This window comes from Sinohyriopsis cumingii, chromosome 10 (assembly GCF_028554795.1).
Source record: "Sinohyriopsis cumingii isolate HCF-2022 chromosome 10, ASM2855479v2, whole genome shotgun sequence".
NCBI classification, from domain to species: Eukaryota; Metazoa; Mollusca; class Bivalvia; order Unionida; family Unionidae; genus Sinohyriopsis; species Sinohyriopsis cumingii.
In genome coordinates this window covers 24,118,915-24,137,404 of record NC_142970.1, presented here as the reverse complement: position 1 = coordinate 24,137,404, position 18,490 = coordinate 24,118,915, and the positions used below count along the sequence as shown (strand labels likewise).

At 36.2% G+C, this 18,490-nt stretch overlaps 1 protein-coding gene across 1 annotated transcript in view; it reads right to left on the bottom strand.

The window, feature by feature from the left end:
* Positions 1-13,097: 13,097 nt before the first annotated feature.
* Positions 13,098-18,490, bottom strand: part of LOC149789729 (uncharacterized) — a 70,912-nt gene continuing 65,519 nt past the window's right edge. Inside the window, exons 5-7 of the mRNA XM_089973108.1 lie at positions 18,293-18,442; positions 16,797-16,885; positions 13,098-14,582 (exon numbers count right to left, since the gene is read on the bottom strand). Coding sequence (XP_089829234.1) covers positions 13,686-14,582; positions 16,797-16,885; positions 18,293-18,442 — 1,136 coding nt within the window. The 3' untranslated portion in view covers positions 13,098-13,685. The remainder of the gene's footprint in view (positions 14,583-16,796; positions 16,886-18,292; positions 18,443-18,490) is intronic.

Genomic DNA, 18,490 nt, shown 5'->3' with positions numbered 1-18,490 from the left:
AAAAACAAAAAATAAAATTCTTCAGAGGCGTATTTATGCGAGATCAATTACCGCCTCGTCCGAATAAATACGAGACAGGAATTATAAATCTCGATAACAGTACCGGACCTGGTACTCACTGGGTAGCGTACGCTATTAATCCGCGCGAGATTATTTATGCTGATCCATACGGATTAGCCCCACCTAGAGAGTTTTTAGATTATGTAGGTCAGCTAAATATTCCAACGTGTTATTCTACGTTACCAACACAAACACTGACCGATCCTCCGATATGTGGCGATGAGGCAATAAATATCTTATCAGCGATATCCAGATCGTATCATAAGGCAGTTCACGAGTACACGTCAGATAAATTAAATTAGGTGAATAGGTATATGGTTGATATCTACAGTAGGCCTGGCTCGTCATCTGACATCGATGTGGATTTATCCAAGTACGCAACAAAAGATGATCTTGATAACCTTTCATCGCTAGCCGGAGTAGACCCTGATGGGGTTGTTGTTTTTCAGGATCAACATGATAAATTAAAAACCAGCAACATCAAAATAACTGATATAATTAAGCGAGATGAACACAGTATGCACGTAGATAATCTCAATACCGCCAAAGAAGATATTAGAAAAATTAACGAAAATATTAACAATCGTGTGAAAATCACAGGCGATACAATGTTAGGAGAAATTAACATGAATAAAAATAAGATAACTTCGCTGGGAGATCCAACAACAGGTGAAGATGCTACACACAAAAATTACGTCGATGATATAAAAAAAAATTACTGAAACTGTCCGAAGAATATAATTCTCATTTAGTTACATTCACAAATTTCAGAAGAAACACCCTGGATGCAAACAAAGCTGCAGTTGATTTTTTTGGAAGACCAGCCGCAATCACCATAAAAAACCAAGAATTCAAAGATTTATTTAATAACACAGTCCAGGTCGTAGCATCGTCCTTGAGTGTAAATTGGACACAATCAGATAACACAATAAAATATATGACAACCGTTGCTGGTACATACAGATTAACAGTAATCAGCCAAACAAAATTTAGGGTGGTTGTATCCGAATTATCAATTGATACACCTAATACAATGACGATCACATTAATGAAAGATGCTGAAGTGATATTCGAATTACAACCGATCGATGTCATATACAGAGCAAGCTACAATTACGTGATAGAATTGTTAGTTAAATATACTTAGTTAAAATATGGAATATAGATACAGTCAGGCTCGCGCATGGCAGATGTCGTTGAAGAGTATCATCGACGTTTATCAGGTAAAAATAAAAAAATACCAACGCAGATTAGTTATCATCGATGTTGCTGTTTATTCTGTATCTGCGGTCATCACCGGCGTTGGAATAATCCTATCCGCGTTAACGATGACCGCTCCCGTTGTCATCACAGTAATTGTTTCAACAACAACTACGCTAGCTGGTGTATTCGGTATCATAACGAAAAAAATATCCTCGTGTACCAACACAAAATTAATCTCGTATAAGGATAAACTAAACACAGCAACAGCAGCGTATTCTAAATTATCTTTGTTGCTGTCAGAGAGTCTCAATGATGGCGTTATATCCGACGTAGAATTCGCGCTGATATCTAAGATTTACAATCAAGCGATTAAAGATATCAATATGAATAATGACCGAGTTACTGCAGCAGATTGCGACGAACACGACAGCGATAAAGACAGTAATGATCTCAGCTAGTTCAACTAAGCCCGAATTTAACATAATTTTTCCTACTCCCATCTACATCAGCGAGATGGCATTAGCTCAGTTACGAATTTATTACAGCTGGCCAAATATCAGATCAAAGACATTTGGTGAATTACAATCGAATAATTCTCTTGTTTTTGCTTATAAAAACAAACCCGATGGTACTCCAGACTGGAATGTGGTTGGAATACCATCAGGTAGTTACAGTATTGTTAGTATCAATGATGAACTCACACGAAGAATAAAAAATATAACAGGAAAAGATTCTGGAATAAAAATAACCGCACATGAACCAACGCTAACCTCAATTATCGAGGTCAGCTCTGATTATCAGGTTGATATTTACAATAGCTCAATAAGAACGGTGTTGGGTTGGCCAGTAATCAAACCACCGGAACAACCAATACCACCAGAACCACGGAGAGAGAATTTTATCACGGATAAATCGGCCTGTCATGATATTGATCTCAGAGATGGATTTGATAGAATAATTGCTCTGAGATCAAGACCAACAATAAGGACTGAATTCAGATTTGATAAAAAAGATGATGTACACTGGAATTTTATTAAAAGTGAGGAATATTCCTCTGGAGGTAGTAAAAGAATTGAGATGGTATCTTTCAGTACCATTGGTATTAATCATCTTACAAAGATGATCGATGAGATCAGAGGTAAGGCTGTAATAAATCACGACAGGTATTTGTATGAGTGTATCTCTGATGTATCGGCTTCGTGCGATAATCTCATCAAAAATATGGAGATGATAAACCAAATAGCGGCAGATGCAGAATATCTTAACACGCAGTTGATTAAGGCGATAATCGATGATAAAACAGGAAACAAAGAAAAATTTATGGCAGCGTATTTGCTAACTGAGGCAACGTTACCAAATTATAAATTTCTCGGATTGGACCTGAGTGAGACGAAAGCAGCCCTTGTTGATTCTGTTGATGAAAATTTTCCTAAATTATACGCTGCATGGAGAAGAAAACTACCATCATCACCATCTATTCTCAAGAGCAATAACGCTGAGGATGGTACCGGACGGCATATTTCACCTGGTGTGGTTAATATAACAAATGTTATCACGGTTAATCTTAATTGCGATATTATCGAGAATAGCTATAACGCCGATGCAGAAGTGTCAGATCAGGCGAAACAAGGATTTATTTTGTATTCATTTTCACCAAATATACCACCAGGACATTTGATCGTGCAAGTACCAATCAACCCCGTTTATCTTAGGTGTAACAATAATTTATTACAGCAGGTAAATTTTTCCCTGACTGATCAATCCGGGCATCTGCTAGATAAACGCGGAGAAACACTGCGTATAAATTTATTGATAAAATCATGAAAAAATAAAAAATATTTTTCATCTGTAGATTTTCTGTATATTTTTATTTTTTTCAGTGAAAATTAACTGTTTTGGTCGTTTTTTTGACTGTTTTGGTTGATTTTGGTCGTTTTTTTTGACTGTTTTTACCCTGGATGAGTTACCCAACCTGGTCGTTTCTCTAAATGATTTCAATTAGAAGAGATACAAGAATCAACAAAAACAAGTAAAAATCAACCAAAATCAACCAAAAACAAACAAAATCAACTCAGAAAACAACCAAAAAGCAAGCAAAACAATAAAAAATCAATGGTTTTTATTGACTCCTGTATCTCTTCTAATTGAAATCATTTAGAGAATCGGGTATCTTACTCAACCAAACTGATGAGTGAAATTGGCCAAGACAGTCAAAAAATCAACCAAAACAGTCAAAAAGTCAACCAAAACAGTCAAAAAAAAAAGAAAATAACAGAAAAAAAATATCTACAGAAAAAATAAAATATTCTGCAGAAAATAAAAATATATCATTGATTTTCACTATCTATCAATCTCCGCAGTTGTCGTGCGCGTGTATCTATTGTCTTTTTTGACTCGTATTCATCAGATAGCGATGATCGAATCTTTTCAACGACACGTGCTAATGGAGCAAAATCACCTATGCCAGATTCATCAACGTTGATGAGTGATTTGTACATCGCAGATTGTATTTTTTTTACGAGTCTGTATTCGGACGACAGCGTGTACCTGTTTTCTTGTTTGTGTTGTAATATTGTATCAAAATCAGCGATGATTCTGTCAGAATCTAGATCGTCTGATAACGATATTTCTTTGATTTTTAGCGCCTCAATATATCTGATTACTTCGTTGATGTTTTCTTGATTCATATTCATAATAATTTTATTCATCTAATATAAGAGGAAAATAACTGAATTTAATCCAGCTACCGGATTTGTACGAGAAAGTTGAATTAATTATTCCTTCTGAACATCTTCGCACCGAACCCAAATTGACGCTAAAATATTTTGCAGCCAAATTCATTGATGAAAAATATATCTCTTCGTCTGTCTCCGTATTTACTGATTTTACTGCCTTAGAAATTCTTCGTCCACATTTAGTATTTCCCTTCCTCAGATTCTCACCCTGTATTATTGCTTGTAGATTTTCTATGGAATTATTAAATTTATCTCCATCAACATGGTCAATCACTAATCCGTGTTCGATAGGTCCGTGAAAACACTCAAATACAAATCTGTGATTGTAACAATTTTTATCGCCAGCCCTGAACATAAGGTAACCAGAGTTACCAACGTTACCAACCTTATTTCTCGTTCTAGTATTTCTAACCGTACCATCAGCTGATGCCTCGTATCTATCAATGATTGGATGTCTTCTGTATTGTGGATTCATTATACAATATACCATTTATCTAAATGAAAGTTTGTCCGAGAATCTACTTAAATAATCTTCTTCACACCTGATAGCGATATCACTGTTGGGTGATTTTTTATCGTAATGTCTTTTTAGTTCTCTGTATCTTTTTCCACCACATTCTGCACAAATACGAGTTTTCCCCCGAATTCCGATGTTGCATCTGATGCATCTCGTCGGACCAACTCCACCTCGCCTCATATAAGCTAAATGTATCCCGCAGTATTCTTTTCAGCACAATCTATCACAGCAAGTGAACGAACCAACCATCAGCCATTTACAATTATTCATCATTATTATTATTTAGATACTTGTTTAAAATATAACAAAATGGTATTTGACCTCGACGAAGCAGAATATATTATTCCTGAGCTAGATCAGGCTAAGAAAGAATTTTACGATGATGGAGTAGCTCATGTATGGTCGACGTGGAAAGCGGCCGATATTGATAACACGATGAACGATACAAGAGCCAAAAAGATAATTAATTCACTCGGCGGTGATAAATACATATTTAGAATAAAATTTATTGTGAATAACGAGAATGATGTTTGGATTACTCGTGATAAACACGATCCTGTGATAAATGGAAAAAAATCTGTTACTGTCAGCAGTAATTCTAGACCAGGATTATTAACAGGAATAGATAAACCGTATTACGTACGAGCCTATCCTGTAGCGGCTGTTGTTTATGGCATTTACAAGCTGAATAAACCCGCCGTTGAGAATCTCGCCAAGATGAAAATGTCAGTAAAAATCAATTGTGTAGCTGAACGAGTAATAGAACATTTCACAAACATAAAACGCGGAAACGGATTAACTGATTTAGGGAAAGAAAAAATAAACGACTGGGCGGAATCAGTTGCTGATGGTGCATCAATAAACGACGTTGCTGTGTTATCAGCGAAATTAACATTTCCCATCACGGTAAAAACGATATCGGGTGAGATATTGTATTCTTCTGCATATAAATCCAAAGGATCTCCCATGGAGATAATTGATCACAATTCTCATGTTTGGTCCAAATCAGTAACTGTTTTTCCTCGAGAACGTAATATTAAATTCTATTCTGAAAATATATTCGATTTTATTCATAAAATAAGTAAATTGGATCCTGTATCAGTTTGGTTATTTTCCAACGATGATCGATACGATCAGTTTGTCAGGCCCAACGGGGATATATATCGAAGTGAAAAATTACATGATTCAATGATATCGATAGCGAAAAAATACTCAGTGAATGAGGAATTATTGGTTAATTGCTTCACGATTCCATCTGTTGTTGCTCATGCAGCAAGAGAGAAAAATTTGTGGAAGCCAACTAGAAGGGATTTCCTCAAAGTTATTCAGCAGAGTTGCGTTGAGTATGGTCATGGTGGATTATGGAACACAAAGTATGATTTTATCAATATGATCTCGTTCGACATGATAGCGTGTTATCCTGGTAGTTTTCTCGGAATGGGAGAATGCAACAAATACTTCATTCAGTTTGGTCATCCTTGTGACGAGATGACAAGGGTATCAATTAACGGTCCGTTGCCGGATTTCCCCCTAACAGGATTCGCTAAAGTTACATCGTTCGAATTCGCCACAGGATTACATAAAATATGTTACGTTTGGTTTGGACGGCATCTATCAGAACAGAGATGGATTCCGATAGTATTTTTGAGATATATGCTAGATTCTGTTATGTTGACGTCGTTAAAGGTCAGCGAAGCAATTATTTCGTATCGGAAGCAATTTGATGTTTGGCTACCAACCGAACACGACAACGCAAAGGATTTAGGTAGAAAAATTATTGGGAAATTCACTCAGGGTGGCGCATATGATCATCAGAGACGCAGTTGCAGATTGATTATGGATGATGCTGAATTGGATTTTATAATCGCTGATACCGCACAACGAGGTATATTTTGTACCAGAGAAGATGTTTATGTCGCTGATGGAACGAAATTAGGTACCGTGGTCAATGATCTTGAAGGAGAATCACCTCAGTATGTTCATTTAAGATCGTCGATGTTGGCATATGCGAGTATAAATCTTTTATCGATGATAAATAAATTTCCTGATACCGCCGTTAGAGTAGCTACTGATTCGTTTTATATTGACAAAAAATACCTACCGGAGTTAGAAAAACTAACCGGAGATGGTTCATGGGGTACATGGCGAGTGAAAGATGAACATATCCTATGGTATTGTGAAGACGCTGACGTAGCTGATGAGGAAAAATATCACTCAGATAGCGTATCAGAAACATCAACAACACCATCTGTTTATGATCCTACTGCGAGATACAAGATGATATACATAAAAGGACCTGGTGGATCAGGAAAAACAACAAGAATGATAGAATTATTCAAGAACTCCGATATGATTGTGTTGACACCAACACACAGATTAGCGCGTGAAATGAAACAGCGAGGAGTAAATTCGTGTACGTATCATAGTTTCTTCAAGTATAATGGTGGTACGTGGAGTCCGTCCAGGATGGGAGAAAAATATATAAACAAAAATATCATATGGGATGAAATTTGCACAGTATTTGCTGGTACATTGAAAATGTTCTTGGAGTGGCCATCAACGAAAAATACTAATGTTATTATGTGTGGTGATCACTGTCAACCCAATCCTATTGATGGGGAATCTCCTCATGAATGGCTAAAGGATTTTGTTGATTATTATGAAGAGGTTGATACTGATTATAGATCTCTCGACGGCAGATTAAGTGAATTTAAGAAACTAATTCGATTAAAATCAAATAAAATTCAGTGTACCGTGATTAGAGAAGTAATTCAGGAAACATCAATGAAAGATTTCTTATCAATGTGGACGCCGAATGATCTGATAGTAGCTAGCAGAAAAATAATCAGAGATGTTCTTCAACAAAAATTATTTAAGATACATCAGGAAAAATTCCCTCTGATGCCTGTTCCGTTGTGTTATAGACCAATCGATACAAGATTACAAAATATTGACGTCGATATACCAGGACGGGGTAGAAAGAATCTTGTGTTAAATGATATTGTTTTTGTTGATATTAATTTCGTTAACGATATGCTAAATGCAGAAAAATCGCCGTGGACGCTAGGATATGCCATGACAATTCATTCCTCAGGGATTAACTATCTCAGATTGTCGGGTTTGGATTGTAGATGATAACATCGAGTGGTCCAATTTGGTGTATTTAGCTGTATCTAGATTGAGAAAAATATCTCAGTTGGGTAGAATCGTCTTAGATAGAATTATCATTAACGACGAAATGAACGAATATGTGATTAAAAAAAATTTATTCAGCTATAAACAAACTGATAAGAAAAATAATCACGAATTTGATCTGGATATCGAATTTATCTTATCGCTGAAAGAAAAACAAAATAATCACTGCTCCGGCTGTAATTGTATTATGACATGGACGTATCAAAAGAACAATTCAAGACAATTTACCGTGGACAGAATAAATAACAATCTAGGGCAAAATAAAAAATGTCACTTTGGCCTGTTTAGAGTGTAATAGACGTGGAATTGATTATTTAAGTGACTGAGGCGGTAACTGAGTATCAGCAGGAATTACTTGTAATTCTTCTCAAGTAAAACCTCGTTGAGGGGCGAAAACATCAAGTTTGTAAATTGCTGGTCTACCTGATGATCTCGTTACAGATGCTATCTTGTGTGTTGTTACACTCCAAATAGGATCAGTTGCTCTTTTTCTCCCATCCTCAGCCTCACCGTGTTTATATAAATACCTAACGACGACATCACCAAGTACCGGTCGAATTGAAAAATCTTTCCGGATGATCGGTATAAAATATTTTTGTATAGCCATTGCTGGTTTCATTTTTATAGCTCTTGTTATTTCGTTATTTATCGCTGAGATAACGCTCAGTAGCCTAATGACCCAGTCGCTAGATCTTTTATCCTGAATGAATTCTCTCGCGTACTGATATCCAAATAATTTTTCAGCTAGTGTTTTGTTGAATCGCTCAGCAATTGCCTGATCGTTGTGAATATTTACTTTTCCACGTCGTATTGCTACATTCTTCTTGTTCATTAACTGAGTAACAGCGCCGAGGAATTCTCGTCCAGGATCAACCTGTAATAACCTTGGCCACGTTAACGGACCACGATGATATATTCTTTCAAACGCATTAGCTACTTCATTTGCTGTTTTCGTTGCTAGTGGTTCAGCTTCTTTGTATCTGCTAGCAATATCTACAATGGTTAGTAAGTATTTGTATGTTTTATCGTTAACGGTATCGTGTGGTAGAAACATTATATCAGCCTGATGAACCTCATTTGGGACGCTAACATCAAAGTGAGCGTATTCTATTCGTTTGGGCGGCGGTAGATATATTTGCCAAATAGCTTGTTTAGATAACCACGCAGCAGCTACTGATGGTTTTACCTTAGCAGCTTTTGCTAATTTCTTGATCGCTGATTTACCTTTCCAAAATCCAACAGGAGAATAGTAAATTTCTTCCGTATATTATCTACCAGCGCCAAAAGCTAATTTACCTTTTATCGCGGCATTAATCGCCCTGCTGGCTAATTTTTCTTTGAAAGTCTTATTTTTTACTGAATTTATTACGTGAATTAATTTAATATTGGCTAGATGCCATTGTTGTAGATCCTTGCTTCGATATGCAAGATCGTGAATATAACACGCTCGATTAATCGCATTCACAGGATCTTCACCGGGATTCGGTTGATCTTGATCGTTTAATCTGATATCGAGTCTGGTACCTGGTCCGCAGTAGCTGTATCCGGGTAGATGTTTTTCTCCGGGGTATTTGGACCAAAAGAATCCGGGTAACGACGATAACTTTGCTGTGACGTCACCTCCGTATTTTTTTAACCAATTTCACTTTAATCGGTTTTTCACCAGATGAAGTAAATCTAAATTTTTTTGTGCCACATATTTCGCATTTACCAGTAACGGCCGATCTATTATTTTTTGTAATGACAGTAGCTACGTCCACAGTTGGAGTTCGCGTTTTCACCGCACACAATATAAATTCATGGTATAATTATATTATGAATGTAACACTGGTCAACAGTGAAATCATTACTGACTTGAAAAGGCCCTAATCTGTAGTATTTTGGTGTGCCGAACACGAATATAACCGTGAAAAATTTGTATTGGCTCTCGTTTTGAAGATATTCATATACCTCATTTTCTATGTTTCACTGTGTAAATTTCTCCAGTAGGACTGCAGCAACATCCGGAATAATGATGTAACATTGCATAATACCATCATGCTCACATCATCCACAGTTGATTGCATCATTTTCTGATGCAATGCAATACTAATGCCATGCGGCTGCTGAAGTAAGTTGACGTCAGCAGTGTACTATACATGTGTAGGCCTATTATACTAATGCCAGGCGGCTGCTGAAGCTGACGTAAGCAGTGTACTATATAAAGCCCAATCAGATAGGTTCAGCATTTAAAATATTTTAGACGTTGTGCGAGACAGTTCAAGCTACTGTTACATAAAACTTATTATTTTATCCATTTACGTACAATAAAGAACAGTAATGCCTCGAAAGTGTGTTAATACCGCAGACAATTTTTGCTATATTTGTGGGGAAGTGACATTTGCCAACCAGAAGAAAAGTATCAATTCTCAAGTGAAGAAGGCATATCATCTTTACTTCGGATGCAAGGTTGGTGACCAAGACAAGCCTTGGGCTCCGCATATATGCTGTGCTACATGTACAACACAGCTTTCACAGTGGTTGAATTGCAAAAGGTCATCAATGCCGTTTGCAGTCCCAATGGTGTGGAGAGAGCCAAGCAACCACCTAAATGACTGTTACTTCTGCTTGGTTCCTCCTCTTTCCGGTGGAATAACGAAGCGAAAGAAGTCGAGAATAGTCTACCCAAACATTCCGTCTGCATTGAGACCAGTTCCACATGGTGAGGGACTTCCTATTCCAGAACCTCCAGCAGAATATTCTCTTGATTCATCTGACGAAGACAAAGGTGAGTCGACCTGTTCTTCTCCTGGTCCATCAGCATGCAGTGATCCAGAATTTCACTGTGGTGCATCATCAACCCCACACAGAATAACACAGGAAGAACTAAATGACCTGATTCGTGATTTGGACTTATCAAAGAACAAGGCAGAATTGCTAGGATCAAGACTCCAACAATGGAATCTTCTAGAAGAAGATGTCACAATTACTGCATATCGAAAGCGCCACCAGCAATTGGAGCCTTTCTTCAGAAAGGAAAGTAATCTGATATTCTGTTCCGATATTGAGGGCCTCATGAATGCTTTAAAAATCACTCATGACCCACAAGAATGGAGACTATTTGTGGACTCTTCGAAACTGAGTCTCAAGGCTGTGCTTTTGCACAATGGAAACATTCTTCCATCTATTCCAGTAGCGTATGCTGTACACATGAAAGAGACATATGATAACTTAAGGCAGCTACTGAATTCCATTGAGTATAACAAGTACAGCTGGCACCTCTGTGGTGATTTGAAGGTAGTTGCCCTTTTAATGGGACTGCAGCAAGGATATACAAAATACATGTGTTTCTTATGCGAGTGGGATAGCCGAGCAAGGGAAATGCACTACATGAGGAAGGAATGGACTCACAGGCAGAATGTAGCCATTGGAGAGAAGAATATCCAACACCCAGCTCTGGTTGAGGCTCAGAAAATCTTGCTACCACCCCTTCACATCAAACTAGGTTTGATGAAGAACTTCGTGAAAGCCATTGACCGGACTTTGCCAGCATTCCGATACCTGCATGAAAAATTCCCTCGACTCAGCGAAGCAAAGATTAAAGAGGGAGTTTTTGTGGGTCCTCAGATTCGAGAGCTTTTCAAAGATGACCGGTTCAACAACTTGCTGGAAGGTGACGCGAAACAAGCATGGAATGCTTTTCGCCTAGTTTCTACAAACTTCCTCGGAAATGTTAGGGCAGAAAACTATAAGGAACTAGTAGAAGACATGTTGATGAAGTATAAGAAACTTGGCTGCAATATGTCTCTAAAGATTCACTTCCTTCATTCCCATTTGGATTTCTTTCCTAGCAACTGTGGTATTGTTAGTGATGAACACGGCTAACGTTTTCATCAAGATATCGCAACAATGGAACAAAGATACCAGGGAAAATGGTCCACTACAATGCAAGCTGACTACTGCTGGACACTCCTCAGAGATGCTCCCGAACAGCTGTACAAGAGACAGGCGAAGAAATCTAAGATGTAGTCAATGACTTGATTTTTTATAGGTAGGCTATTACAGTTGACCTTTTACTATTGGAATGCATTCGTGTTCAGCACATAAAAATTGATAAGAATTGACTAATTTTATTTCAGTAACATGACTTTTGTAAAAATTTGTTGTCCAGTGTAATTGATTTTTCGGCTACAAAAAAATCTGTCCATGTGAAACATCATGCTGCTTTACCTAATTCGATCAGAATGATCATAATAGGACCATCAGGGTCAGGTAAAACACAGTTATTGTTGAATTTGATCATGAGATGGTTGAAATGGGACAAATTATATTTAGTTGCACCATCCGTAGATGATCAGAGATGTTATCAGGTATTGAAGGAATTTAATGAAAATGCAGCGTTGTTAAATAACGGCGAGAACATAATTGATTTTATCACCGACATTGAAGAAGCACCATCAGTTGATGTTCTAGATGGTTCAATAAACAATCTTGTTGTTTACGATGATGTCATGCTAGATAAACAATCTAATCCTGCTAGAATCTTTTCACGTGGACGATATAAAAATACTGATGTTATTTATGTAACGCAGAGATATACACAAATTCCAAAGGTGATCAGAGATAACTGCAACATGTTGGCGATCTTCAACGGTATGGATATACATACATTAAGAAATATTCATCAGACTTAGTGTAGCGCCGACATGGATATAAATAAATTTAAGAATTTTTTTGGACGAGCTCAATCTACGCCGTATGGATTCGTTACAGTGAATTTATCTGATCCAAGAACCAGATATCGAGTCGGCCTAGATAGAATATTTTAATGAATCAGAATTCTAAAATTCATTTAAATACGACAGCAGCAGGGAGGGCGTCTCCGTATGGTCGGTTGACGAAATGTAATCAAAAACACAAAAAAAATCATGAACATATTATTCTGCAGCTAGATCTTCAAACGAAATGTTTATTCTCGGATTGAGGATCAATAACGATGTAACTCTTTCAGGAAGCCTTAATTCGGTAAATAGAATCTTTCTCCGGATGAGATTTCCGTGGAGATGTTTTTGGTCCGTCGAAATCCTTGGTCTGTTCGCCCTTCCTGCTGCTCCTGTATATGTCAGACCATTATTTACAGCCACTGTGGAATCGCAGTTTGCTGTTATTGATGCTGTTTAGTCACCACGATCTCTGGTGTCCAAAAAGGTCAAAATTTCTGCAGAGCTCCATTTATTACATCATATATGAGACTATTCTATACTTTCCTAATTTCCCTCATAAATTTTGTCTCCATCAGAAACAGACCCTTCATTTTAAGAATTTACCTATTTATTGTAATTGAACCCCACTATTTTTTATGGAATTTAATATTTGCCTCTTATTATAGTAAAATCTAAATTCAATCATCAAATATCTCTTTTAATAGAAACAAATCTGGGTTAAAATAAGTGATATATCTGCGGAAGATCAGAAGGATTCACCCTATCTGTTCATCCATTAATTTTCCTAACAGCAAAAATATTACTGCAAATTTTTAAACTGAATATACACGTGAGAACTTCTTGACAATCTCGATCTTGCAACAGGTTGACAAGTTGATTAGCAGATGATAAAGTAAGTGTACTATAACTTCTTGTAAAATTAAAAACTTCGATTATGATGCACTATTGTTATCAGGTAAAATTTCTCTATGTGGCAAAAAGGCAATTTCTCCATGGAGTGAGTTCTCCATATGCTTCATCTAAAGTTCTACTAGGCCTGACAAAGCTACACAAAGTCTGACAAAGCCACACAAAGCCTGACCAAGTCACGTGAAGTCAACAAAGAAAAGACTACAATGAATTTACATTGTAAATGATACTGATGAAGAAAAGTCAGATCAATTCTATCTGAAATGATCATTTTCATTTTAAAATAATTTGATAAAGCATGAATAAAAAATAACATATCTTTGTTTATCTCAATGAGTTACCAAACATATTTTGACAACCATTTTACTTAAATGATTTTTCTCTAGTATGAATCTTCATGTGCCGATTTAAATGTCCACTCTGATTAAACATTTTAGGACAAACTTCACACTTGAATGGTTTTTCGCCATTATGAATCCTCATGTGCTTCTTTAAATCTCCACTCTGATTACAAGTTTTATCACACACTTCACACTTGAATGGTTTTTCTCCAGTATGAAGTCTCGTGTGCATTTTCAAAACTCCACTCTGATTAAAAGTTTTATCACACACTTCACACTTGAATGGTTTTTCTCCAGTATGAATCCTCATGTGCATTTTCAAACCTCCACTCTGATAAAACATTTTATCACACATTTCACACTTATATGCTTTTTCACCAGTATGTAACCTCATGTGCTGTTGTAAAGATTGACTCCGATTAAATATATGATCACAAATTTTACACTTATATGGTTTTTCACCAGTATGTATCCTCATGTGCTCTTTTAGGTGGCCACTATGCTTAAACATTTTATCACACTCTTCACACTTGAATGGTTTTTCCCCAGTATGAATCTGCATGTGCATTTTTAAAGCTCCAATCTGATTAAACATTTTCGCACACACTTGACACTTCAATAGTTCTTCTCCGGTATGGATCCTCATGTGCTGTTTTAAAACTCCACTATAATTAAACATTTTATCACACATTTCACACTTATATGGTTTTTCACCAGTATGTAACCTCTTGTGCTGTTTCAAATGTCCACTCTGATTAAACATTTTATCACACATTTCACACTTATATGGTCTGTCACCAGTATGTATCCTCATGTGCTGTTTCAAATGTCCACTCTGATTGAACATTTTATCACACACTTCACACTTGAATGGTTTTACTCCAGCATGCATTTTCATGTTCAGTTTCAAATCTCTAGTCTAATTAAAGATTATATTTCACACTTATATGGCTTTTCACCAGGATGCATCCTCGTGTGCCTTTTTAAATTTATATTATCACTACATTTTCTATTTCTGTATGGCACACATCACAATTAAATATGGTTTTTCTCCAGTATGCACCACCTTTAATATTCCACGCGGACACATTTAAATGATTTTTCACCATTCTGTTTTTTCATCTGCAGTTTCAAATCTCACTCCTGTTCAACGTCACAAACTACACACTTAAATCACAGGGGCTCGTTACAACGAAAATTAGGAGTATGCGTCCATGAATCAAGGGATGGGGGTTCTACAAAGACACTTGATTCTTGGGTAAACTAATGTGTACACTTACTATATAACACAAGGTAACTAACTCTCGCCGGTCACAATCATACCCCTCGATGACTTCGATCTAATTTTCCGATAATATCTGTGCAGTCGGTCACTAATAACGTATATCACTGTAAAGAAGACACTCCACACCTTTTATCCCTTACCATTTAAGCAACCGTACTGATTCTGAAAGGCCAATTTTGAAAAATGTTTATCCGTTGCTTAGTGAATTCCACACATGGGCGACCGTTTTAAAGATCTACTTCCGGTCTACTTCGGAGTGAATGTGGCTAATGGGCATTACGTCTACAAAAAATGAATATCGAAAATAGGAAACATCCATATTAAAATTAAAATGTAATTATTATTTTCGTTCACGCTCATTTGGAAAATAAAATTACGTACATTATCTCAACAAATCTGCTCATGTACTATATTGTACGCATATCGTAGCGGTCATGACCCTTATACATTTACATAAAATAAGAAACATTCCAAATGAGATATTTTATGACAGGAGGGAAATTCGAAAAATAAATTAATGAGACATATGTCATGTAAATCTATTTAGCATCAATAAAGCATAAGACACAAAAGTGTAATACTGTCGAACATGGAAGAAATTACAATTACTACGTGGTATGTTCTGGCAAGACATTTATATTTAGGTTCATACCCCCCCCCCCCCCCCGCCAATGTCCAGATACTTGTTTCAGGAGGAAACTAATGATAACACACCACTTAATTGGCTTATCATATCCCCCCCCCCCCCAATCTAATGCCAGTATACAAATGGTATTAATTTTGTGTTTAAAATACAGGGTGGGGAAAAGGTCTTCACATTTTTTTAATGAAATTTCAAGTTTCCGAACAGATTCAAAAATATTTCTTGCCCTGATATGTTAACAATTATATCTTCATTTACTTACTTTTGAACTGGGCCCTTTTTTTACAAAGTATAATTATCATGATTGAAATAAAATCATATATTTGATATAGCTATTTCTATGTATGTGAATATGACTTTAATATATATTTTCAAGCCAAATCACCTAAATTTAAATATGGCACAAGTGTACATGTTTGGACTTGTATTATTCTTGAATAAATACATTGTTTCCTTAATTTGGCAAAATATACAGGAGTAGACAAATGATCATTGGTATGCATATTTCTAGGGATACTGTGACATTATATTTTCATGCCATAATAACCTATATATTTTTTCAATGATTAATTACTTCAACGAATCACTATGTAGACAAAGACAACCTACCTGATATATTTTCATCCCATAAAGAGAGAGAGGATGTGAGTTTATGAAATCATGTAAAATAATTAGAACCTTACACCACCACTCCTCCAGAAAGAAAACCCTAAATTGATTGAGTAAAATATATAATTTTAAACTGAAAACTACTAGAAACATATATATATATATATATGTGTGTGTGTGTGTGTGTGTGTGTACTTGGATAACCAGTCCTTCAGTTCTGTCATAGTATATTCACATAAATACATATATCTTACATTTTAAGACATCTCATTCTGAGTAACAGACCACACTTCTTAAAGGATTTTTCCATTATACTTAAGGCTGTCTGAGAATCTCATGATTGACAGTAACAGAAACACAAGCCTTGATGACATTATTTCTAGGTTGACAGAGGATATTCCAGCTTCTAAGGATGTGTGCAATCCAGCAATCTTGACTTTCATAATAATGAAAATAATGAAAATAATAATAATGAAAATATTTCCAAATGTGAAGAAGTCTTGTGTGAGAGTTAATGGCATACAGATAAGGAGCATACATGGTATGGATTCATCAAGTGGTAAAAGTCAGCCTGTTCCATTTGAAGCTTTGCATACCATGAAGCCATCAGAATGGTTTCTGCTTGACAAATCTGAATGTGTTTGCAAGCTTGGTTGTAGGTCAAAGGAGACTTTTAATGGTAACCCTATGATGATAGAAATCAGCATCAGTAAGGATGGTATTGTACAATTGTGTGTAGCTGGAAAATTCATAGACCTTTCTCAGTTCTACATCAGTTCAAAGCTGGTATTCAAGGCCAACTCAATAAATGCTTTATTTCGTTGTCTCAGAATTATTTCTGTATGTCATGGATACCATGACAAGAATAAGGAACAGCCATTTACATTTTTCAGTAATAAATATGTGAAAGAGGTATGCATAGTGCAGAAGGATACTGAACCAAAATGTGTAATCAGACATATCAATTGTTATAAAGCAGTTCATATAGGCAATGTTTCTCATACATGTCAGAGATCAGCAGAGCAATGTGTAAAAGCTGAAGTAATGAAAGAATGAAACATAAGCAATCAGAATATGCACAACATTTGTATCAAGATAAAGAAAATGAAAATCCTTTGCCTGGATGCAAACATTTTGAAGATATAATATCAGTTTTCAAAAACATTGCACCAAATCTGACTGAAAATCAGCCTACACTCATGTGTTCCCAAATCATGGCCTCTAATCTACAAAATAGTAAAGGTATGAGATGACCGAGGAAAGTGATCAGTATGGCAATAACTTTGTATAACAGAAATCCCTCAGCTTACAGAGATGTGACTAAAAATGGTTGGTTACATCTCCCATCTGAGCAGTTACTATCACTATATAAAAATGCAGAATGTCAGGGTCCTGGAATAATACCACAAAATGATGGAATGGATGTTGAATGAGGTACAAAGACAAAATTTGACACAAGAGGGTTATTTTGGAGGTTTAATCTTGGAAGAAATGTCAATTCATGAAGACATACAAATTGTTCATTATAAATCTGGTAGCACATTGGTTGGTCTAACTGATTCTGGTCCAGAGATAAAGATGATGCATGCTGCCAGCATGGTTAAAGTAGAAAGTAAAATGGCCAATCATGTGTTGCAATACATATTTCATGGTGGCCATTTGCCAATTATCCAAATACACAGGCATCACCAAGTGATCTTTTTATTACAACCTGGAAATGCATTGATGCCCTTTATGAATATGGTTTTAAGGCAATATGCTGCTGCATGGATGGGTCAAGCAATAACTGTGTATTTTTAAAAATGCACTTTCTGCACAAAAATCCCATACAGACAAAGATGGTTGCCAAACACTACAGAAATACAATGAGAGAAATTATCTTCATGATGGACCCATGCCATTTACTCAAGAAGATTAGGAAAGTATTCTAAGCAGTGGTTTTGAGGACTTTCATAACAGACTTCTCACTGTTGATGGCTTCTTTATCATCTGGAAGATGTGGATAGATGCCTATAAGTGGGACCACAGTACAAATCCTAGTTCATCAGAAGCTTTCTGATGAGCATATTTTTCCATAAGATGAGAAACAAACTTGCTTTTGAAGCTCTAAACCAGGACATGTTGAATTTGATGACTATGTACCAAAACAGTCTGTCTGAGCCAGCACAGAAGGAACTAACAGCAGCACTTAATCTTCTGCAGCATATAAGTTTTTTAGTTTCATTCTTCAGTGACAGTCGACCTGTAAAAGATATAACGGATGAAAGGTTAAGAAGACTTACTTTAGCAT